Consider the following 22,330-nt stretch of genomic DNA (forward strand, 5'->3'; position numbering starts at 1 on the left):
AATATCTGAAGCCTTTTAAGGTTCATTTCAGACAGAAAACAGAAGCATCTGGTGACATCCAGTCAGTAAAGAATGGAAAATAAGAGAACAGTATATTATTATGGCACCATTATACAAACAAGGTCATTATTGTCTTAATAGCTGTGACAGCCCTTGGTCAATAAGTGAATGAACAGCTCTTACACACTGACAGGCTATTATTGATTGTAGGCATGTTTAGCAAGACAGAGCGACAGGTGGGTAGTGGAGGAGTTTGATAGGCTGAGCCTCCTGATTGCTGCCACTAATACACGGGCTGAAGAAGGGGAAAACCTTGCCCCTCGGCCCGTTGGCAAATGAGTAGAGCAGGCTCATGTCATCTGCGTTATAGAAGGACACCCTCCTCTCCTCGCAGTCTAAGAAAACGCCGACCCTCTGAGGGGAAGAGCTGAGCTGCAGCCTGGTCCAGGGCTGGGTGCCGGCTGAGTACTCACTCCTGTTACGGAGCCGCAGAGTCCAGAATCCGTTTTCGGGACTCAGCTTGATCCGTGCGTGTCTGTTGACTGTATCTGAGGCCACACCCAGGTCCCATTTATGCTTAGAGCCCACTTCTACCTCCCAGTAGTGTCTGCCGGACTGGAAGCTCTGGGAAGCCAGGATGTTAACACACTGGAGGAAACGCTTGGTGTCATCCATGTGTAGTATCATATCACTCTCGACAGCGGCGGTTTTGTCCCTGGAGACTCTAATGCTCGGGTGCGCTGTCTCAACGTCAAATGTTAAAGGGGAGGGACCTTTGGGATGAAACAGCTCATTATATGACAACACTGACAATATTGTCAAATTTAAAATTGAAAAAATATCCTACCAGTGGAACAATGGTGTCATTACTGTCATTATGATACCAATTTAACATCTTTATATAATACTTGAATCATTTCTCCATAGTAATTTCTCCATAATTACTCCCATTCTTGAAGCGAGCTGGTTTTCAGCTGAAAGATTTTTTGTGTGTGTAATGAAGCACATCGGAGAGGAAATTACCTGGCTTTAAAGACTTGAATATTTTCCTCCATGCGATGTACTGTAATGGGGCCATGTATTTGTTGCTGAAAGCGTTTACATCGAATTCTGGGGCTGTGTCCACATGTGTACATGGTCTGTTGAAAAAAAATAAAGACAAGCATACACTTCATTTGGTTGGGGTCATTTATTCTCAGCACAAATGGTAATAAATGGAGGTAGAAATCAAATAAGCATATGGCAGGTGCAAAACACGCCAAAAGCAATCAATCAGTCACACTGAAATGAACACTTACCTTAGCTGTGGAAGCTACAGGAAGAGAGGGGAAGAAAACAAACAAATTAAAACTGGTTCACAAGTCACAAATCCGATTGGATGACAGATTATTTTAATCTTAATCTTTTAATTTAGATTTAATCTACATATGTATAGCATAAGGCCTCACCTCTGTCAGCACTATGTTCTCAGTGTCGGTGCTAGCCTGCTGAAGCGTCCTTATATTCTCCTCCAGCTCCCTCACGGCTAGCTTGACGACCTCCAAGTGGCGCTGAACCTTCTCCAGCTCCTCCTCCTGCTCCCTCCTCAGCTGCTCCAGCACACACGTCTCCTCGTCGTCCAGGACCTGATGGAGAGCTCTGAATTCACCCTTGACACGAGCCTGCAGATCTGCACCGAACCTCTGAGGAGAAAAAAAAAATCACTGTTGTTTCGGCTTGAGGACATAATGTGATATTTCTTAGGTCGTAACTAATTTCACATCAACCAATTAGAAATTGACAGGAGTTAGCCAAGATGCCAAGATGCTCATTCCTTTAAAGCTCTGAATAGTACTTTGCGCCCAAGTACACAACACTAGAGAGAAACACACAGGGGATAATGAAGCTGCACTCAGCATCAAGGATCTAAATGTCAAACAACTACAGACTTTTAAAGCAAGAAAGGATTTCCTGCTCATTATTTCATCACAGCATGCACAACTAAACCCACCTCTTATCTCCCATCTGTCTCCAACACATCGGCACAGTTTGTCATGTATGAAACAGTCTTGCCAATTGTTAACAACTTAAGGCAAAGTGTGAAGTGGCTGGTTTAGCATCGCAGCACTTATACAAATATGACAAGAGTCATTATCCTGTGAGAATGAAACCATATAGAAGGGGTTTCAAGGGTTTCATCTGCATAGTTTACACAAAACTAAGTCAAAGGTTAGAAAGGCATTTATGCACCCAAGCGCGAGACCATTATGTTTTACATATCAAAGCGCAAACTGTCACTTACCACATCTGCAAACACCACTAAATATGCACAGGGACGTATTGCAAACAGCCATTAGGGAGCGACATGTGTATTCTTATCTGATAAGTGCTGCCATCCTGTGACTTAGAGTATTGTACCTTTATGGTATCCATCTTGTCTTTGTCTCGGCTAACACTGTTGCTGTAGTCCTCTCTTCTCAGGAGATAGCTGTCCAAAGACTCTCTCAGCTGTTTCTGTACAAAAACACACAAAACTCAGTGAAAAACAAAAATCAGTGAAGGGGACACAGGCAATGACAGAGAGAGAGAGCGAGAGAGAGAGAGAGCAGAAAAACCATCAGGAAACTCATAGATTAAAAGTGACATCACTTAATATCACATTACAACTATCTGAACTGTGAATGTGATTTCTCTCAATAAATACTGCTGGGTGGCAATGTTAAACACAGCAACTAGTTTTCAATGCCCGTGATCAATCTGTGCTAGGTGCTCCTGGCTGGCTGGGATGTCAGCTATGCTGCTACTGAAGGAAAGGCAGCTTCAGTATTATGGACTGTATAAAATCTAAGCCTCAAACTGTGAATAAATCACTGAAATCCTTCGTCTTTGTGGTTCTGGCAGGTGGTTCGTGCTGTGGAAGCTGACCAATCACAGCAGACATGGCTTTTGCTGAGACGGACACTGCTGTTCAAATCAGTGCTATGCTACATCCAGAGGATGACCTTTGAGGTGTTGAATTAAACTACGCTGTAGAGTTTAACATTTAAAGATGTTCCTGCTTGCTTTCCAGCTGCCTTGTCATCACCACAGGGTTACCCAACATCCCGTGGAGATTAGAGGAAGTGATTGTGCAGAACGAAGAAATTATCAAACTCACAAGGCCCCATAAAACTGACGCTTGTTCTTCTTACACTAATATTTTCACTTGGATCAGTCAAACAAGATACAAATGTTAATTACTGAGTCTTAGACATATTTATGATTGGATTTTATTATTCTTGCTCAGAGCCAAGCCAGCTGTTACACCTTGTTTCTTGTCTTTATGCTAACATGAGTTAATCAGTTTCAGACCACTTTGCCATTAAAGTGGACACTGTGTCTCTTCGTGTAACTCTGCAGGAAAGTGAGTGACCATATTTCCAAAAATGGAAAACTATTCCTTTGAAATTATCAGTGAAGTTGAATGAAGACCTTTGTTGAACACAGTATGAAAATGTATGATAGCATGATGGGAGTTATTGCAGGCCTACATTATACAGAACATGCACAGGTGGTTTTATTGTTCTCTGTTTTGGTTGCTCTGCTGTGGTTAAGTTATATATCATGTCATAGAAAGTAATATAAAAGGGAGTGAAGAGTGAACTTGGCCCTGCAATTCTAGAGAGATAAGTTTAGGGTGGAACTCGAGTGATATACACAGATGTTTACTCAAACATACATAGCCTACAATTGTGTTAAAAAGTTGAACACAAAGGTTACAGAAGGCTCATTTTTAATTTATCACTTTACTTAGGAGCAAACAATTATTTGATTAAGATTGCCTAACAGTTAATAACACTGTCCAGGTGACCAAGAATAAAGGCGTGGTGGAACAAAGCCAACAGGATAATGGCCAAACCTGTGATTCAGTCGAGGCTAAACCCAGTGAACTCACCTGCAGGTTCTGAACGTAAGTGTCCGAGGTGGTGGCCCTGACTTTCTCCACCATGGCTGTGACCAGGTAGTTGGTTTGAAACTGCCGGCAGCTGAACTCCTTTCGGCACTGGGGGCAGGTGACGGGCCCCTGGGTTCCTCTCCAGTACCTGGTGATGCAGGGTCTGCAGAAGTGGTGCATGCAGGCCAACATGACGGGGTCCCGGAACAAGTCGCAGCAGATGGCGCATGTCAGATCCTCTCTCAGGCTGCCTTTGGCGGATGGACCAGCACCAGGAGCAGCAGCCATGGTGACGGGACCTTTCCTCTGCTGTTTGAGGAAATGAAAGTAAAACCCTGGAGGAAGAGAGAAAGAGGGGGGGATGAACACTCCCTTCCTTTTACTGAGACAGCATAAAGGGTGACATTTTATACATCTGAGTCAGCAGCTATTAAATAAATTCACTGCCAAGCTCTCATACAGCAATGTCTTCCTGTTGTTCACCGTGTTAATCATTAACACTGAACCCGGGTCACGCACCTCCCCTCTTAAAAGTCCAACACTTCAAACGCACTGGTGTAAATAACTTTCCACCAGCTAGTTCTGATATCCTAAGCACCAGCTTCAAGTGAAATAACAACCAGCTCGAGTGAAAACGGTAGAAACCAGGTGATATATCACGGGACTCGGTAAGCTAGCCTTGAGATTTGTGTTGTGAAAGCAACGTGAAGTCGGAGAGGGTTTGTTTGGTTTTTGCACCGCTGCACAGTCTATGGTTTAGCCACGTACAGCGGCCACTAAACTGCGATATTTTAACAACAAAATGAAAAAAAAAACAAAAAAACACATTACAAACTTGACGTGGGTATTATATTCGACGTTTATTCAACACTTTATTGGACTTACGTTATTCTGCCCGGGATAAAAGCCTCCTTCGCTGAGCTCTGGTCCTTTCGCCTGATGTTCAGGAACAAGACGTCCACGAGTCACTGCGCACGCGCCGAACACAACCCCACTTCTGATTGGTCAATCCAGTCAATCAGTCCCAGAAGGCAACAGCAGGATGCACTCTTATGGTCGATACAGTCTGCTGCTCTCGCTCTCCTCTCCGCTGTAGCTCCTGTGTGTCGCCTTTATGGAGGTTCTGTCATGACAAACACAAACCACTTTTTCTCATTGCTGTAACTTTGCGGAACAGCCAGAGCTCCTGACTGTGACCGAGCATTTTCACTTCCTTCATCATATCTTAGGCTACTACAAGCTGGTCATGAGCTGGGATTTTAGAAACCCCCCTTTTCCCTCAGTGTTGATTATGTAGCTAAATGTTGTTTTATTCTTCACAGATGTTTCAAAGATATAATCCTGACAGTGAATCATTTCATATAATATCATTTCATATTCTAAGAGGCCAGTAATTTAGTTAGGCCTATATCAGAATAAAGTTGACAGACTAAAAAGAAACACGTTTATAAAAGAAAGCTCAAAACAGAAGAGATCGAGACACGCATGACTAGGACAGGTTTAGCCCTCAGAAACAGCAGATGCTACGTTTCCTCAGTGATGACTTTCATCAAATCTTTATGGCTTAGGCTACATAGCCTACATGCCCAGTTTGAAACACAAGTTCTCTGAAATTATTTTGTTCCTTCTGATTCCAAACTTGCAAGAGGGAAGAAAAGGGTTATGACTGAAACTGTTCATTTTTTCAGAAGTTTGTATGTAAAATTGATTCCAAAAAAGACCCTCTAATTGACTTAAACTATAGGCTACACCAAGACACTAAAACCACCAATTCAACTAGAAATAGTATCAGGGGCCTCGTGTCAGTGGAGCTGGTAAGACACAGACACAGACACAGACATAGCGCAGCTAAAGATACAATAGGCATTCCACTGGGACATCCTTGACAGGCCTGAGTCATTTTTACTTTCATGCATTAGAATAAAGGAAAGGTGCACCATGAGGTAGCCGATGATTGGAGCATCCCACACAAATGTTTACTCAAGAAATCCAATTTGCAGACTCCACAGACTGTCCATCCATATAAATCAATATTTGTAATCACTGAAGAATTAAGACTGTTATCTGCAACAGGCTACACTCTCCACCTGTCAGGTTTGACCTCGGTGAGAAAATCCAAGAGCACAAGGAAAATGGAGGCAGAGTGAACAGGACTCTTCACTTTGTCTGTCCGCCACTCCCACATTCAGTAAGTTACACAGCCCACACACAGAGAGAGACAAGAGCACAGCCCCGATGTATGCTGTAAGACGTGAGGACGCCATGGTCTCTGATCAGATCACTGGCACCAGGGCTCTCAGAGGGCCTGGACAGAAAGATCAGATTGAGGGCGGTGGACTGTAAACACAGGATCCCCTGCCATATGGAGGGAGTCCTACAGAGCTCACTAATTAGGTGCATGTCGATTCAAATGAGCCCAGGAAAACGAATGTGGTGCAAACACCTACTTTGAAAAGAGGTGGTTTAACTTAGAGATATTGCAACAAGCAAGAATTTTCTGCAAGGTCACGTGTAAAAGCTCCTCACTTTTCAGAAACTGTTGCAGATAAGCAAGTGTGCAGCAAGGACAGAAATCCTTTATCAGGAAAGCAGGGAAGTCTGGGAGAGCTGTCAACCTTGACTGCCTAGTGACCCAGTGCATAAGGAGGCAGGGGAGTGGACTTCATAATTGAAATAATAAATTGAGGGGTAGAGGCAGGCTGCCCCAATCAATAAGGGTAATCTATTTGGCTGACACAATCAGCGCACCAATTATTGCATCATCAAAAAATCCCACCAAGACGACTCAGGGATTTCATCCAACACTGTTCCCTGAGTGATAAATCTGTGCTGGGTCGGTGAGAGGCAGCTCTTCACAGTTCAGGGGGAAGTGCAGAAATGAGACTCATGGGAAACATGATCTCCTGTTCTGTTATCAAATTCACAAAACATCCTTGTATAGAGGGTGGACATGGCTTTCCTCCTTTGTTTATGTCTAATTTCAAGTGACAGAGTGTTTCAGGTCTTTCCCTTTCTGATGACATACCCACCACATCTCTGCAGGTGTGATAAGGTGAATTTATTTCAAACAGAGTCATGGGAGATGCAATGTGTAAATTCTAATTGTTTCAGTATTTTTCATCACTCTAAATCCTATTTTTTTCCAGGTAACTATTGTTTCAATATTTTAAATGTGTATTGAGCAAGCTTTATTTTACCGTAAACTCTCCACTGGAGATGTCCCGTCTTATTCAATGCACACCTATACAGCTTTGCAGCCTAAAAGAAAAAAAAAAGAAAAAGGATGTGGCCTTGAGAAAATGTCCAGAATATTCCTTTATCAAAACATTCCAAGTTTTTGCTGAAAGAAAATAGCTCTGTGGCGCCATAAATATAATTCTATTCACTGAAACCCCCGAACCTTTCGGTACACTCTGAATGCCAACATATTGATGGAGATTACCAAACAAACCCAATTCAGATGCACTACAATTCAGTATCTCTTGCTTCAACTGAAAACAACATTCAGTTCAGCATAACTTCATTCAGAGTTTAAAAAAGGAAAAAAAGAAAAAGAGACAGGGAGCTTACAGAAATTAGCCTGATGAAATTTGTGTCTTCATTGTCTTCACAGAGCAGAACCAGCTAAACCTAAGTTGAAAACGACCTCACCCCAATACTAAAAAGTGTGTCCCATGCAGCGCAGATTTAATGCTGTTTACCTGCAGGAATTTAATGTTGTGGCAATGACCTGCAGACTGAAATAAAGCAATAGGCCTAGATGAGGATTTGTTTTACAAGCCACAATTGTTCCAAAGTTCATGCCAAATTGTTCACAAGAATGCAAAGAAGACACAACAGGCGTTTGAGAGGAACGTCTTACTGGAAATAAAGTGAATGGCGATAAAACAACAAAATGTTATAAACCCAGTGACGTAACGCTGGGTTGGCACTATAAAAGACATTATGTGACATTCAAACACTTTTTCTTCGCCTAGTAATGCACTGGAAACGAAATAACACAGTTGCCCCTTATTAAACTGTGATCCACAAAGCGCATATACCCTGCGCGGTATGCTCCCCGCGCTGATGTGGACGCTCACACTGAATCCTGTAGATCTGCCACAGGAACGCACAGTCCAGCCACAAGATGCGCACTAGACGCCACAGTTTGGGAGGAGCTTCGGGATTTTCCCCCCTTGTTTCACGCCACTCTCGAGTGAGGACTCGTTTCCAAAAGGACATATAGGGGGAAAGGTGAGTCCATTAGTATGAAGATGGCATTCATTTAAACTTTGATTGGATGTTTCGAGTTTGCTAATAGAAACCTGAGGTGCAAGGTATTAATTCATCTGTTTTTGTAACAGCAACCTGTAGTTACTGAACTATACACTGCATGTGCGTAATTTGGATATGGGAGAAACCTTTCGAAAAAGAGAAGGAACAAGTATCCAAATTGAGAGTATTTGTGTTATTTGTGCACCTGTCTAGTCGGCTGATTAAGCACAGAGTGCTCAGTTGGAGATATTTGAATGCGTACTATTCAGTAACTTAAACAAATGGCGAGAAATTACGCACGAACGAAGCATCAATGCACATTTGATGGGAATAATGTGGCAGCAGCACACAGTTCATTAGAATCCGGTTAGATCGCGGCTCTCTGCTCCAGCAGGTGTAAGGAAACAGATTCCTCAGGGGCACAAGCTTGCCTCAAGTCAAGGATCAGGCTGCCATCACTGATCAAAAAACGCGTGCTTTGACAAATTACCGATGCTTGGTAAAGTGCACATGTAGCCCGCAGCTTGCCTGATAAATCAGTGCCGTGTGCCACTGTGATGTTGTGTGCCCTGGTGACAGAGGGTGAAGGCAGGCTGTGCATGCTTTTTGGTTTATTGGCAGTGCAACTGTAGCCTACTTGTCCGAACATCTTACACTGTGGGCTTGAATGTGATGAACGGCTTTAATTTCTTAACATTAAGAATTTGTAACATCTCAGAGACACATTCACACACTTGTTGTCTAAGGCTTTTGTTGCTTGAACTCAGTTGCATAGAGGACCATATTCATGATGCACACAGATGAACATGAGAAAGCCACAAAATATTATTCATTAGGTTTTGTTGATGATAAAATGATGAAAAGGCAATGATGTTAAACTGAAGTCTGGGCAATGTTGAAGAAACATTACATGGAATCAAACTCAGAGCCACCTGTCTGCGCCAGAGATGGCCTCTCACTAAATGTTCTAATGATTGCCTATTTATAATGAAAAGAGCTGCATGTAAGCCACAGAAATGTTTCAATGGGGGAAAAAGAAAACTACAGGTAGTCCAGTTTTTAACACTCAAAATGAAAAACCTAATACATAAGTATTTTGGATTTGTTGAAAACCCCTTGCTGAGTCTAATGTCACTAATTAGCATCTATCTGATTATAAGTAAGAGTCATTGACAGAAACACTGACAGTAATTTTTTTAATAAATGTCACAACAAAATCTTCTCTGTATTCAGCGAGAGCTCTCAGCCTCTCGCAGGAAATTGTCAGAAATGACAAGATAATGAACTACTGAAATGACAGGATATTTTTTTACAGTTGCGTAACGTTGGCCAGCACCAGTCTCTTTGTCAAAAATAGGCTTACCACACAATAAGATGCAGACTGCATAGGAGAGCAGCCTGTGGCTCTAATGATGTTGCTTTGAACTAGCTGATCACATTGCTTCCTCAATCACTTTCCTTTAGCACGGTACAGGTGTTCATATTCCTTGGAAACACTGCATGCCGTAACCAAATGAATTCTTGTACCTAGGCCACTGGTAATGGAATTTTCAATAAGAACAGTGTGAAGGAGAAATTTGGTTTATTGAGTTTGTGGGAGGGGTTTGGAACAAGCAAACTGATCTTCTATTGATTATCATCTTATTAAAATTCATATTTCATTTTCATAGCTTTTCAGAATGTCTCAATGCAATCTTGAGCTATTGGTGTAATAATTAGGACATCTGCAGAGTGCTCTCTTCTCTTCACTGTCATTACTGTCAACTTAAATACTAGATGGCTTTAATAACAATGACCTTTACAATGCAAAGCACTCCTTTTATGAAATAGGTGTGTTTGAATGTGTATCAGTTTTTGTTTAGTTAGATTTTATTAGAATTTGGATTAAGTCAAAGCTCCCAGAAAATAAATGACAGGGTTTTAAGTATGCTGCTTATAATACCACTTTGTGTATCTAAACAGGTTGACAGTTTATTGCTCTTGACAGAAGGCGCTGTTTTGTATAAATGAAAATATATTAAACTAAATAAGCACCTTAAGCAGAGGTTAACCAAAGATACCTTATACAGTCACCCAGTGGGAAGCCAGTGAGGGATCACCTCCTCTTTGTTGCACTAATAACTCCCACTGGTTAGTTTGGATCAATCTTTATGTGCATCGTTAGGCAAACACATGTTTTACCCTTCTGGTGAAGACAAGTGACAACATGTGTTTGCCACAGTGGAGGTGGCAGTGACAAGAAATCCAGAGCAGGGTGGTTTCAAATTGGAGAGGAAAAGTGGAAATGAACAAAAACCTGCAGCTCCAGGGTTTCTAATATCGAGTACCTTTGTCATTTTCTTATATAGCTTCTATGAATAATATTCTGCCTGGCTTGTCTCAAACAATTTTTTTTGTTGTTTTATGTTTTCTTTCCTCAGGTGGCTGCACAGCCTTAATTTGGCATCTTCCGATAAAATGAGCCCACCAGACACATCCAACAGCACAGAGGAAGGAGAGACTGGTGAACCTGATCCCTCGGTTCTGCTTAATGACAGCATGGGTTTACACCCACCTGGTTTCCACACTGACATCACCAAGCACCTTGGAGTCCAGATCACCTTGATAATGGCTTACTCCCTAATCATTCTGCTGGGGCTGCTAGGGAACGCTCTCGTCATCTACATGATTATTCGCTACAGAAACATGCGAACAGTGACCAACTTCTTCATAGCTAACTTGGCCCTGGCAGACCTCCTGGTGAACACTCTGTGCTTGCCCTTCACTCTGGTCTACACTCTGTTAGATGAGTGGAAGTTTGGGGCTGTGCTTTGCCACATGGTGCCCTTTGCACAGGCCCTGAGCGTGCATGTATCCATCTTTACTATGACTGTCATTGCTCTGGAGCGTTACCGCTGTATTGTCTTCCACCTTGGCCGACGCCTCACGTGGCACTCCAGCTTCCTCATCATGGTATTCACCTGGACTATGTCTGCTGTCTTGGCAGCACCCCTGGCCATCTTCAGAGAGTACCGCAATGAAGAGATACCTTCCATCAACCTTCGTATCGCTGTCTGCTCTGAGAAGTGGCCTCATGGGACCAGCAGGGATGGAGTCATCTACAGCCTCTCAATGCTGCTCCTACAGTACATTATTCCGTTAGCTATCATCAGCTATGCCTACATCTGCATTTGGGTCAAATTGAAGAATCACGTTAGCCCATCCAGCCGCAACGACAGCATCAATCGCCGCAAAAAGACCACCAAGATGTTGGCGCTGGTGGTGGTGGTGTTTGCTTCCTGCTGGCTTCCATTCCATGTGTTTCAGCTGGCCAGCGATTTGGACCTGGTGCTTAGGTTTAAGGAGTACAAACTGATATACACAGTGTTTCACATTGTGGCTATGTGTTCAACTTTTATCAACCCTCTCCTTTATGGGTGGATGAATAAAAACTACCGGAATGGCTTCCTTATGGTCTTCCGTTGCGAGGATAAACCAGATTCTTTCCACCCTGAGGGCTCGTTCAGGACACGCTCCATAAGAGGGTTGACTCTGAATGGTCGTAACGGTGGACATCCTCCTACTGCTGTGTGAGATGAGCAGAATTTAAAAGGCCTGTAGAATATGATTGGACACAATGAATGCACCACTGGTTTGTGGTACTGGTGGTTCAGAAGTAGCCTTTTGACTTGAATGGTCTTATCTTGAGTGTCTATGTCACTGGAGAGGGCTCAAAGCTTTGCATGTAAATGGCTTTATGTAAGGCTTTTCTTTACTTTGTAAATGGTACTAGTGAGCATACATTTGTTGAATGTATTCAAATATGTGTTGAAGATGTTTACTAAGGTGTTGAGTAACTTGGTACAGTGTATAGTGTGTTTCCTGTTGATGCAGAGCCCCTGTTGGTAAGTAATGTATTATTAATTATGCTTTCCATGCATATTTTGCCTGTTTGAGGCTGCTGATGTGTTCTTACTTACTGAAGAGAAGCTTACTGTGACTGTGAGAACAAGTTTAATTTGTCACACTTGTTTTTCAATTTTTGGGGGGCTGTTCAAAACATTTGGACGATTTTCACTTAATTAATCCAAATGATGCGTTGGATTAATTATGGTGTTCAAAATTCAGTCCTCGTCCAAGGAATCCAGCGAAGGCTACAGCTGATTTTCTGTCCAACTAGGAATTTAATTGTGTTCACCTGGCAACCAGCTGTTCCTGATCAGATGGACCAGCAGGACTCAGAGTCCAAAGGAATGGGATTGAAAACCACTGAACTGTGTGAAGGGAGAACAACAAGTTCATGATATCTTCATCATAGAATGGGAGCAGCTGCTATGAGGATGTGTAAAAATGTGGGATTTGGAAGACATCACACAAACCTATATTGATTACACTTAGCTGATAAAGTGTCCTTTGTTGATGGTCTTTTAATAAGGGAAACACGAACATTGATTAATTAATTGATTGATGACAGAGCCTCTGGGCACACACACTGAGCCGCAACTTTACACACAACCCCCAGAGTTAATCTTACTTTCAGGAGAAACTGTTCCGTGCCTCCATCTCAAATAAAGAGACAATTGCTTGAATAATATGTAGAGAACTTATGGGGGTAAAGTAGTACTACTTACTAGTGCATGTGCTGTGGTGCATGTATTCTGCATACTGACGAGTAATACAGGAAAATAAACTTGAACTCCCTGAACCTGACAGCTGGAAAACCCATCTATAGATGAGAAAACAGAGGGGAAATTGAAGCATTTTTTATACATAAATGTGTGGTCAAGCAGTCCTACACACAAACTTACAGACATGACCTTACCAGAGGGTCCAAAGAACATCTAATAAAGCATTTAATGAAAAAATTATCCAAACGTATGCAGTGTGATTCATTTCATAGCAGTGAAAATACCTATTACATTTGTATTGCTGGTTCTTCTTGACACCCACATTACCAATTTCATGGCTTAGCCTATATTCCTTTATGTGCTGTAGATTATTATAGAAGCTCTAAGCCTTTAACAGTACTAACAGACAAACATTAAGCTCCGACCCGTGGCTATAGATGTTTGCATGGTTGATTTTAGCAATGCAGAATAAATGATCTATTTATCCTTCACCACTGTAGTGTGCTTAGGGGCATGTAGGCAGAAATAGCAAGACAAGGTCAGATTAACCATTACCTAATTATGTTAATTTATCCTTTAAATAGAGAAGGTGGTCTACTTTTAAAGGAGCCTTACACAGCCGGTGTAGGGCTGTTTTTTTTTTTCCTTTTCTTTTGACAAAAAGACAAAAAACAAAAACAAAATCTTATCTAAATTCACACTTTACTGTGGCACACTGTGTGGTATTTTGTATAGTCACCTGCTGCCCTCCAGTGTCCAAAGTGAGCATTACAGCTGCACCGCCTACCGGAAATGTCGTGATACTTGACCTTCTCTTCAGCCCCTGCCTCTGGTTGCGATGAACAGTGGACGGCCGCACGGTGAAGTTCATCCTGGCAGGAGTGAAAAATGAAAATAGTCATCTTTTGAAAACTGTCATCACACAGGTAACCGCCTTCGCCTCCGAGACGAGTTTGCTGGTTGAACGTCGGTCGCAGAAACGTCTGGGTCTCAATGGGCCATTCATTCATGGCGTCTGTTTCATGCTAGGCTAGCTCATGCTAACGAGGAAGCTAAGTAGTGCGGTCCTGTGGTGGCGGACGTGACAAATGTGGCGTTACAGCTGATGTTACCACAGACCGTTTAGATATTCATTAGTGTGTGTTAGTGATGTTAGACCTTCTTTTTACAGTCTATGTGTTAGACACACAGGCTACCGGTGATGACGCGGTGTGATGATGTTTATGAAGTAGGCTAATGAGTTAATTTTGAGTGTACGTTTGATTGACAGCTGTCATGTAGCGGTCACAACTTGTTTTACATTTATCAGTACAACCGAGTATAACAAACTCAATTCCTATTATTTAATCGTAGTCGCCTTTTTTGTAAATAACTCATCTTGCATGCTGACACATAAATGTGCTAAAATTTAGGCCTACATTTATTCACTTGAACACCACCTTGATTTTCAGTGTGTTTACACGCTGTTTGTTCTCAGGGGGCGTTATGAAACTGCCGGAATAAATGTAGCAACCTAACATGTTTTGTTTGTTCTGGGCCTGCGCAGGATATTGCTAGAATAAACGGAGGGAACAATGGTGAAATATTTCTGCTGCGCAGATTACCTCAAAAACACCTGGGACCAAGTGTGTGTTGCTTTCTGGCAACGATATCCCAACCCCTACAGGTTAGTGCACGATACACTTTTCACCGATGACCTTTGCTAAACATCTCTATTCTAATAACACAGATTATGATGTAACATGTGCACCTTTTTAGGTTAAGCAGGGTAAAAGCAATGAAATACATTACTCAAGCAAGGTGCCTTGCTTATTTTCATTTATGCAATTCAGTATTGTATACCGCTGCATATACCAGATGCAAATGGTGCGCATGAATACATTTATTCAGCAGCTAGTTGTGAAGAATATCAGTTTTACATATAAAACCTATTAACATATATAATGTGAAAGCTCTACAAACAAAACTGTCCAACAGTATATAAGGTAGTTAAAATTAGCTTAAACTCTATCAGCTGAAACATTGAATTCTGGTATACTGGTCACTGCTCAGTTGATATGGTTGTAAACAGTATCCTTGGAGTTTGGACTGATCGCTGGAGAAAAAAACAAAAAAAACAAGCAATCTGAGTCAAGTTACCATGGGTTTTGGGAAATTTTATTTTCTAGGCTTAGTTATAACTCAATGAATTAGGGAAAAGGCTGTAATCAAGAAACTGTTAGTTACAGCTCTTTTAATCAGGTCATAAACAGAAATTGTTGCTAATCAGTGAATTGTTTCTTTAATCAAACTAAAGAGTTAAAAAAAAAAAAAAAACTTTTACAGCTTCTCACTTTGTGGGTTTGCCATTTTTCTTGGTTCCAGATTTCTCACAGAGAAATTAGTTTTCACACATGAACTTCTCTACTTGTTCACTGACATATTGTTTACTGTGTGACAAATTATTTAATTGATAAAATAATCAACGTTATTATTTGGAACAAAAATTATAATCAGTGGCAGCTCCACACAGAGTTTTATATCTAATCTTGATCCATAACCTTTTCTTCTCTTTCTCACAGTAACCATGTTTTGACTGAGGACATCATTTTCCGAGAGGTCACTCCCACCAATTGCCTCGTTTCCAGACGTCTGTTGACCAAAACTAGCCGAGCGCCTCGCTGGATGGAGCGGTACCTTCCAAAGCACATGGCCAGCTCAGCGTACATTATTGAGGACTCCATTGTGGACCCTCAGAAACGGACCATGACCACGTTCACGTGGAACATCAGCCACGCTCGGCTTATGGTACTTTAGTGTTTCAATCTATTTGCACTCGGCATTGTACAGAGTAATGTAACATGGCCTCACTTTACTTTTGTTTGTTTTTGTTCTGTGTCCCAGTCTGTGGAAGAGCGGTGCGAGTACAGAATTAACCCTGAGAACGGCAGCTGGACAGAGATGAAAAGAGAAGCTTGGATCTCCTCCAATGTCTTTGGGCTTTCTAGAGCTATTCAGGTCAGTAGAGTAAAGTGGAACACCACAATACGTAACAGTACAGGGAAATGGTGTTGGGGATCTGAAAGGGAGACTCACCTTTCTATCAGTCATTCTGAACTGGCAAACAAAACATTGAGTGTTAAGATGCAACAGCTGAGTGCTTTAAGTTGTCTACCATATTACTGAATGATTTATGATACCAGAATATCAAGTTAGTTGTTATCACCTTCAGAGTGCATGCTTGTAAATGAGTAAGGATGTGAGTTATAGTCTGCTGACACATTATTTGCTAACAGGTATTTTCTTTCTTGATTGACTGTTGTCTCCTTCCAGGAATTTGGACTTGCAAGGTTCAAGACCGGTGTTACAAAGACCATGAAAGGGTTTGAGTATGTGCTGGCTAAAATGCAAGGTAAATCATTCAGTCATTCATCATTAAGCTGTTGTTACATTTCATTTTACATCTCATGGTGTTCAACACCATGGATTTGTGCATTGCATTGATTGCTGAAATGATGCCAGGAAAATTCATGATGAAGAAGCACAGTCTGTTACCATATAGGTTAGTAAGTTCCATATAAGGTAAAAGAAACAATAAAACATATCATTTTTTCTTAGGTTATACATTTAATTTTAATATTAGTAAAAATGTGTTAAAATTTAAATGCATTGAATACATGAGAAAAAGACTTAGATACTGCAGAACCATTACCCACACCTAAGTTTTAAATTGTTATTATGGAATAACACTGGTATTCACGCCCTACATAAAAACATACATACTCAGCCATATTAAGGTCAATGTGTCATTTCTTCTACAGGTGAAACTCCATCAAGAACCCTAGCAGAAACAGCTACGGAGCGGGCAAGAGAGACAGCACTGGCAGCTAAGGAGAAAGCCAAAGACCTCGCCTCACACGCCCAGAAGAAACAATATGTGTGATGAGCTTTACAAAACACTGATACTAGGACAGATTTCTGTTTACCCCCCTCTCATTGTTCAGCCAGGCATCAGGGTAAGACAAAACTGATCCCAGTTCTAGGTAGTCGCCTCTGTGAGGTAGCATCCAAATGAAATGGTGGGTGGACCATAAAAAGGCCTGAGCCGGGTTCAAGAGCCTCTTCCAGCCTCCCTTTCTGTGCCACGCTGACTTTATTGTACCTTTAAAACTAGATCATCTCAGTATTTACCGGAGATAGGGATCTGAGAAAGGAATGGTCAAATGTGGCTGTGGGTGCCATAAAATCATAATAGCACTTTGCCATCCTTGATACTGTCCCTCCTGGACCTTTGCTCAACCTCTGTGCCCATCAGCAATGTTTGCTTTTTACTCTATTCCTTTATGAGTATGTCATATTGTTTTGTTGTAGCATTGTGTTATCACCCTCTTCTTCAGAGGCAAAGGTTAATATACAGAATATCTTATTGCAAACTCATGGGTGTGATTCACCTCAGCTGTTTGTTTTTTTCTCAATCCTGTTATATTTTACTTCAGTTCACCCACCTACACCTTAATCGTCCAACCAAGACTGACTGCTTCAGGTTGAAGTTCATTGACTGAGGAAGAGTCCATATTATTGACAGTCATAGCTTGAGAAGAAATGCTCACTTGGCACTTAACGATATAGTGATACGATCTGGTTGCTATGGATTTCCGTCTCCACTTAAATATTGAATGTGTGTGTGTGTACAAAGGCAAAAATGACCTTTGCTTTGTACATTCAGCTTAGGTTTGATAATGCAACCCATGCAACAATGTGCTCTTACTGTATCGATTAAATATCAGCTTGTCAATAAATGGACAATTTATTTGTAACGACTATGCTGTGATGATTCTACACAATTAGTGATATAGTTGGTCAGTGGACACCCACAAGGGGTTGCCAGATAAATCTGACAAGACAAGATGGAGAAATCCAATCGAGGTTTTGTTCAAACAACAAAAAAAAACAGTACATAAATATAGAAAATATTTATTCATAAAAAAAAAAAAGATTACACAAGTACAAAATGCTACATAATATTACTGGGCGGAGAGACAGATGAATGCATACATACTATGAGAAAGGTAATAAGGCATCTTGCATATACAAAAATGAAGGGAAAAAGCACCTTCAGTTATTAAATATATAGCAATGAACAGAATAGATACTTGTAACACAGCATTCATTGCATAATCATTACAAGTAGACATTACCTGCTTGACTGGTGAATCCGGTGCATGCAAAATTAACATTTTAACTGACGAATGCAGAAGCAGCGAAGTGTACAGTTGAGATCATGGACACTGCTAAGAATATAAGCAGTGAAGAAAACTCATTTGATCTGTGCAAGGAGCCCACTTAATGCTCAAAATGTATCTTTCACACAGGCCTTGACATTTTTGCATTTAACCACAGACTGAATTGTGTAAAAATACACTAAATTAATATTTAGCATGGATATGCAATTGCAAGATATCAATGTGCAAATGTCACCAGTTGATTTCTCTTCACTGTTTTCTTTTTGATATACCCACAATCCTTTTTGAAACAAAAAACAAGTGCAACATGTGGTCATATTGTGCAACAGAAGAAAAAGAACAAAACACATGACTGAACCCAACATAATAGGACAATAATACATAACATAGCAGATTATTGTTTAAGTGCATGCTACACGTGACATTACTGAAATATAAACTTAGTGCTACAGAGAAGCTGTATAAACTATTAGACCAAATCTGATTTAAGGCAGAATTCAGTATAGATATACTGTAGTAAAGAATAAGTTAAGAGATTTGAATAAAAAGCCCTTGGATTTAGAAAAGTCCTTAAAGATGAAAGAACTGTATGAATCAGTACGAAATTACAGACACCTCATGGCTTAGAAAAAAATGCCATTTATGGTAGATGCCAAAATATATATGCGTAATGTTACATCCATCCCAGCCCAGTGATTTTAACTGCTATTCAGTGCAAATGGACATAGCTCATTCATAACAAACATTATTGTTTAGCTTGTAGTCTGACTTAATTTGAAAGGAGAATATCAAGACTTACTCCTTCCTTTAGAAAAAACAAAAACAAAGTGTTCAGTTGTTCAGTAACATTTTTTTTCATTGTCCCTGATCCTCCATTTGCCCATTTTTGGAATGTTTTTTTATCCTCTTCCTCTCCACCCGGTGTCATTTAGTGAGGTACTTGAGTTTACTGCCGTCATAGCCAGGCTTTGTCCATGCTGGAGTAACAGTGGTCTGCATCAGTGTGTGTCATGTTGAGTCCATCAGAGTCCACACAGTCAAACACGATGCTCTCCACATCAACCTCCACGTCCTCTGTAAGGTCACCAAAGAAAAGATCAAACCCATTAGCAGAAGGAAATATGAAATAATCGCCTGTTAAACTTGTGAGTAACTGTAAACTGTAAATTGAAATAGCATTCATTTAAAGCAGTAAATGTTTGACACACTGCAATGTAGCAAATGCATGGAAGATGCAGAATAATATAATCTATAATATATATATATATACTGTATAATCTATATCTATTTAATAAATTGTGTTTGATTAATGGTACAGAAAAACTGCTCAAAATGGTTAAATATAATATAATGGTTATAGTTTGGTATGAATCATTTAATTAGATTTGATAAGCTATAACTTAGTAAAACAATATAATCATAAATGTTAATTATTAATTTTAGCTCAGCTGCAGCCTGGAGCTCTTACACTATATTGTTCATAATGATTAACAAAAATGTGTCACTACTAAAAATAATGTGAGACACACATCTGTAATTAAGATGCTGTTCTTTTAACCAGTTCAATCTCCAAATCTGCCTGTCCACATCTATTTATTAAAATAATAAATAAATAAAAACAAATTAAATTAGCATGAGATACATTTTGAATAACATTTTATCACAGATTGAGGGCTGCAGATTTTGCTCTTCTTCATTCCCATTTAAGGCCCATTAGAAAGGAAGAATAATTACAGAGAGCAAATCCTGTATTAATATTTAAATGCCCTCTTACACAGACTTGAAAAGCTGTGAAACAGTCTTGAATGAGTCTTGAGGCGACCTACCTCTGTCGGAGTCCGACCTCTCCGAGGACATGGTTGAGCCCTGGCTGTTGTTCCTCATCCTCTCCGTGCCCCTCTGCAGCTGCTCGAGCCGAACCTGCAGCTCCCTCTGCTCCCAGCGCAGGCGGCCCTTCAGCTTCTCCGCACGCTCATCCTGCTCCTGCAGCTTCTGAAATGACAAGGCCAACGGAGAAACCAGTGTGAGCTGTGGACCCAAATCTTAAGACACATTAGCTACATCCAAAGTAAAAGACAGGCGGATGACAATGTGAGATTTCGCCGTCCCAAATGCTGCGACCTCAACCTGCGAGCATCAGTGCAGGTCAAGGGGTTCTGCTGTATCTACCTTTATGTGAAGCTGGGCTCGTCTTAGCAAGTTGAGGGTGGTGTTCCTCATGGAGTCGGATGAGAGAGGGACTTGTTTCTTGAGCTGCTCCAGACAGAGCCTCAGTTGAGCTCGCCTACACAACAGGATGCAACAATTGAGGAGGTTAATTCATGCATAATGCAAGAACAGTGTATTACAACTGTGATGAGTCAAGCTATTGTTATGACACAACAAGATTTACCTGTTCTTTTCCAGCTCATTGTGAACCGACCTGCAGTTACAAGAAAAGCAACAACCAGATATTTTAGTTTGGAAACACACAACATGACAATGCAACTGAAACTTAAGCAATGGCAGAGTGTGAGGTGTTGGTGTCTAAAAGGGTGTTTTATCAAAACTGAAAGTCGAACTCTACAACCACACCCTCTTGTCAGTTGTCTGTTATGTAATGCATTCACCTATTGCCACCGGCAGATATCTTCTTGCTCTTCTGTTTGCTTCTCTTATCGGAGTGACCTGGACTGAGAGGCAGGACTGAGGCATATCCATGTTCTGCCTCTGTGCAGGAAAAGAAAAGAAAAACAACACATCACAGCTGGGTTAGAGAGCAGCCAGAGAGAATCCATCAGCTGCTTCCAACTGCAAAGGCAAAACTGTGCTGAATGCAGTCATTAACAATAATGAATATTATTGAGCCTCCGTTCCACACATTGAACATTATTACAACAACTAAACACCGGGGTTACAATGAAACGAGCAGGACAAAGGCACTCTGCTGCTGTCATCGGCATCATCATCATCATCCGCGGGACGGTTCGTTTTTGGGTTTTGGCGCCATCACGGTCGCTGTTATAAAATCGCTTTTACAGCCCCGCCGAGTAAAACAGCTCGTGCAGTGCATACAAGGACTAAACGATGAGTGAAACTTGTAGCATCGCCTTTTTCTGGCCCACTTTCATTGACCGCAATAAGCGCTCGCCGCCGCTCGGATTCATTTTCAAACTGGACCAGATTGGCGCCTTTGAGTACAATGATGCGACCGATATGTAGGTCACTGAGTCAAATGAGGAAGATCGTCAGAAAATCACTTTCCAGCGAAAATCTCGATAGAATCGGTAAGGAATCCGGTGTATTGTGCCTCTGTGTTGCATTTAACGCGGACAATTCCTGCCCTTTCATTGTACATTTGGTTGTTTTAACAATAAACAACTTCCTCCCCTGCAGACTGACAGTTGTCATAAAATACACAGGCCTACCTCGCTCTTTCCTCTCCAAAAACTCGGCTGCACGAAGAAGCACCTGGATGTTGCAAACGTGTCCTTGGTTGTCCATAGTTGTGTTTTGTTAAAAATAAAACAAGCGCAGGTAAACAACCTACTGTGGCTCAGGCGTCAAAGGTCTGAAGTGGATGAAGCTGTGAGTCTGTGCTACGTCCTCAGTCCACAAAACCCCGACACTGACGCTCCGACGCTGCCTTCACTGCACCACGTAAGCTCGGACATTTGAGACTCCAGTCACAAAGAGGATCATCATCCGACAGGGGCCGAGTTTGTCGTCATGAAGGATTGGAGGTTGTTGTTTTTTTTGTTCCCTCAAGTTTAAAATAAGATAATTTCGTGGATAATATATTTCAAAAATCTTGTGTGACAAATATCCACATAGTTCGACAACTTCAAAACTACATCAAAGTAACTATTACCTTTTCGATTGCCATGTTTCCGAATGTTTTTGAAAGCAACGTAAAACGTCATTTGAAGTCCCATTCCATCCCCCTTCTTCCTCCAATACATCTTTATTTTTCAACCAGGTAGCCTATTACATTGGTTAACGACGATATTGTATATTGACCAAATAATGACCATATAAAACAATATTATATTATATTATATTATATTATATGTATTATTGATGATGATCAATAAATATGTCCCTTCACAGAGATCAACACAGATGAAATGAATGCGGGAACTCAATAATCCCATGCTCAATAAATATGTTGCATATTACAAATACTGAAACAACAGTGTGGATCCACTGACTGTGAGCAGGTGGAGCTGTGTGTTCAGAAGAAAGTGGGAGGAGACGAGGCTTGCCCTTACTAAATATGGCGGCGTGTTGCTTCACTGCCTGTATTCAGTTTCACTTGTATCCTCCGCGTGGGAGTGAAGCCTCGTTGCCAG

The 22,330-nt window shown here is 41.1% G+C and overlaps 4 protein-coding genes across 4 annotated transcripts; 2 read left to right on the forward strand and 2 right to left on the reverse strand.

Annotated features, from left to right (window-relative positions):
* On the reverse strand, positions 1-4,883 carry trim105 (tripartite motif containing 105). Its single transcript, XM_085790135.1, has 7 exons — positions 4,799-4,883; positions 3,914-4,248; positions 2,398-2,493; positions 1,449-1,682; positions 1,299-1,312; positions 1,024-1,139; positions 1-773 (listed from the first exon to the last, which is right to left on the reverse strand). Exons 2-7 carry the CDS (start codon positions 4,199-4,201, stop codon positions 217-219), a joined length of 1,305 nt encoding a protein of 434 aa, XP_085646261.1. The 5' UTR covers positions 4,202-4,248; positions 4,799-4,883; the 3' UTR covers positions 1-216.
* Positions 4,884-7,877: 2,994 nt separating this feature from the next.
* On the forward strand, positions 7,878-12,500 carry npy7r (neuropeptide Y receptor Y7). Its single transcript, XM_085790137.1, has 2 exons — positions 7,878-8,149; positions 10,591-12,500. Exon 2 carries the CDS (start codon positions 10,628-10,630, stop codon positions 11,741-11,743), a length of 1,116 nt encoding a protein of 371 aa, XP_085646263.1. The 5' UTR covers positions 7,878-8,149; positions 10,591-10,627; the 3' UTR covers positions 11,744-12,500.
* A 1,105-nt stretch (positions 12,501-13,605) lies between these two features.
* prelid1a (PRELI domain containing 1a) lies at positions 13,606-17,573 on the forward strand. Its single transcript, XM_085790138.1, has 6 exons — positions 13,606-13,703; positions 14,324-14,443; positions 15,339-15,564; positions 15,661-15,774; positions 16,090-16,168; positions 16,578-17,573. Exons 2-6 carry the CDS (start codon positions 14,352-14,354, stop codon positions 16,697-16,699), a joined length of 633 nt encoding a protein of 210 aa, XP_085646264.1. The 5' UTR covers positions 13,606-13,703; positions 14,324-14,351; the 3' UTR covers positions 16,700-17,573.
* Positions 17,574-17,714: 141 nt separating this feature from the next.
* On the reverse strand, positions 17,715-21,606 carry mxd3 (MAX dimerization protein 3). The gene is made up of 6 exons (XM_085790143.1): positions 21,407-21,606; positions 20,609-20,708; positions 20,392-20,421; positions 20,169-20,283; positions 19,826-19,991; positions 17,715-19,073 (listed from the first exon to the last, which is right to left on the reverse strand). The coding sequence occupies exons 1-6, from the start codon at positions 21,480-21,482 to the stop codon at positions 18,955-18,957; spliced, it is 606 nt and encodes a 201-aa protein (XP_085646269.1). The 5' UTR covers positions 21,483-21,606; the 3' UTR covers positions 17,715-18,954.
* Between the last annotated feature and the right edge of the window lie 724 nt (positions 21,607-22,330).

The sequence above is a fragment of the Trachurus japonicus genome, chromosome 10, assembly GCF_045865225.1.
Source record: "Trachurus japonicus isolate A0001 chromosome 10, Traja_1.0".
Classification (NCBI taxonomy): domain Eukaryota; kingdom Metazoa; phylum Chordata; class Actinopteri; order Carangiformes; family Carangidae; genus Trachurus; species Trachurus japonicus.

Excerpts from the sequence above, each read along its gene's own strand:
- trim105 (XM_085790135.1), bottom strand. The coding sequence starts at position 4,201 with ATGGCTGCTGCTCCTGGTGCTGGTCCATCCGCCAAAGGCAGCCTGAGA. Across the intron at positions 1,683-2,397 it reads ACAAGATGGATACCATAAAG|AGGTTCGGTGCAGATCTGCA; the intron begins GTACAATACTCT and ends TTTTCTCCTCAG. Across the intron at positions 774-1,023 it reads ATTCAAGTCTTTAAAGCCAG|GTCCCTCCCCTTTAACATTT; the intron begins GTAATTTCCTCT and ends TTCATCCCAAAG.
- npy7r (XM_085790137.1), top strand. The coding sequence starts at position 10,628 with ATGAGCCCACCAGACACATCCAACAGCACAGAGGAAGGAGAGACTGGT.
- prelid1a (XM_085790138.1), top strand. The coding sequence starts at position 14,352 with ATGGTGAAATATTTCTGCTGCGCAGATTACCTCAAAAACACCTGGGAC. Across the intron at positions 14,444-15,338 it reads CGATATCCCAACCCCTACAG|TAACCATGTTTTGACTGAGG; the intron begins GTTAGTGCACGA and ends TCTTTCTCACAG. Across the intron at positions 15,775-16,089 it reads GGCTTTCTAGAGCTATTCAG|GAATTTGGACTTGCAAGGTT; the intron begins GTCAGTAGAGTA and ends GTCTCCTTCCAG.
- mxd3 (XM_085790143.1), bottom strand. The coding sequence starts at position 21,482 with ATGGACAACCAAGGACACGTTTGCAACATCCAGGTGCTTCTTCGTGCA. Across the intron at positions 20,709-21,406 it reads TTTGGAGAGGAAAGAGCGAG|AGGCAGAACATGGATATGCC; the intron begins GTAGGCCTGTGT and ends TTTCCTGCACAG. Across the intron at positions 20,284-20,391 it reads AATGAGCTGGAAAAGAACAG|GCGAGCTCAACTGAGGCTCT; the intron begins GTAAATCTTGTT and ends CCTGTTGTGTAG.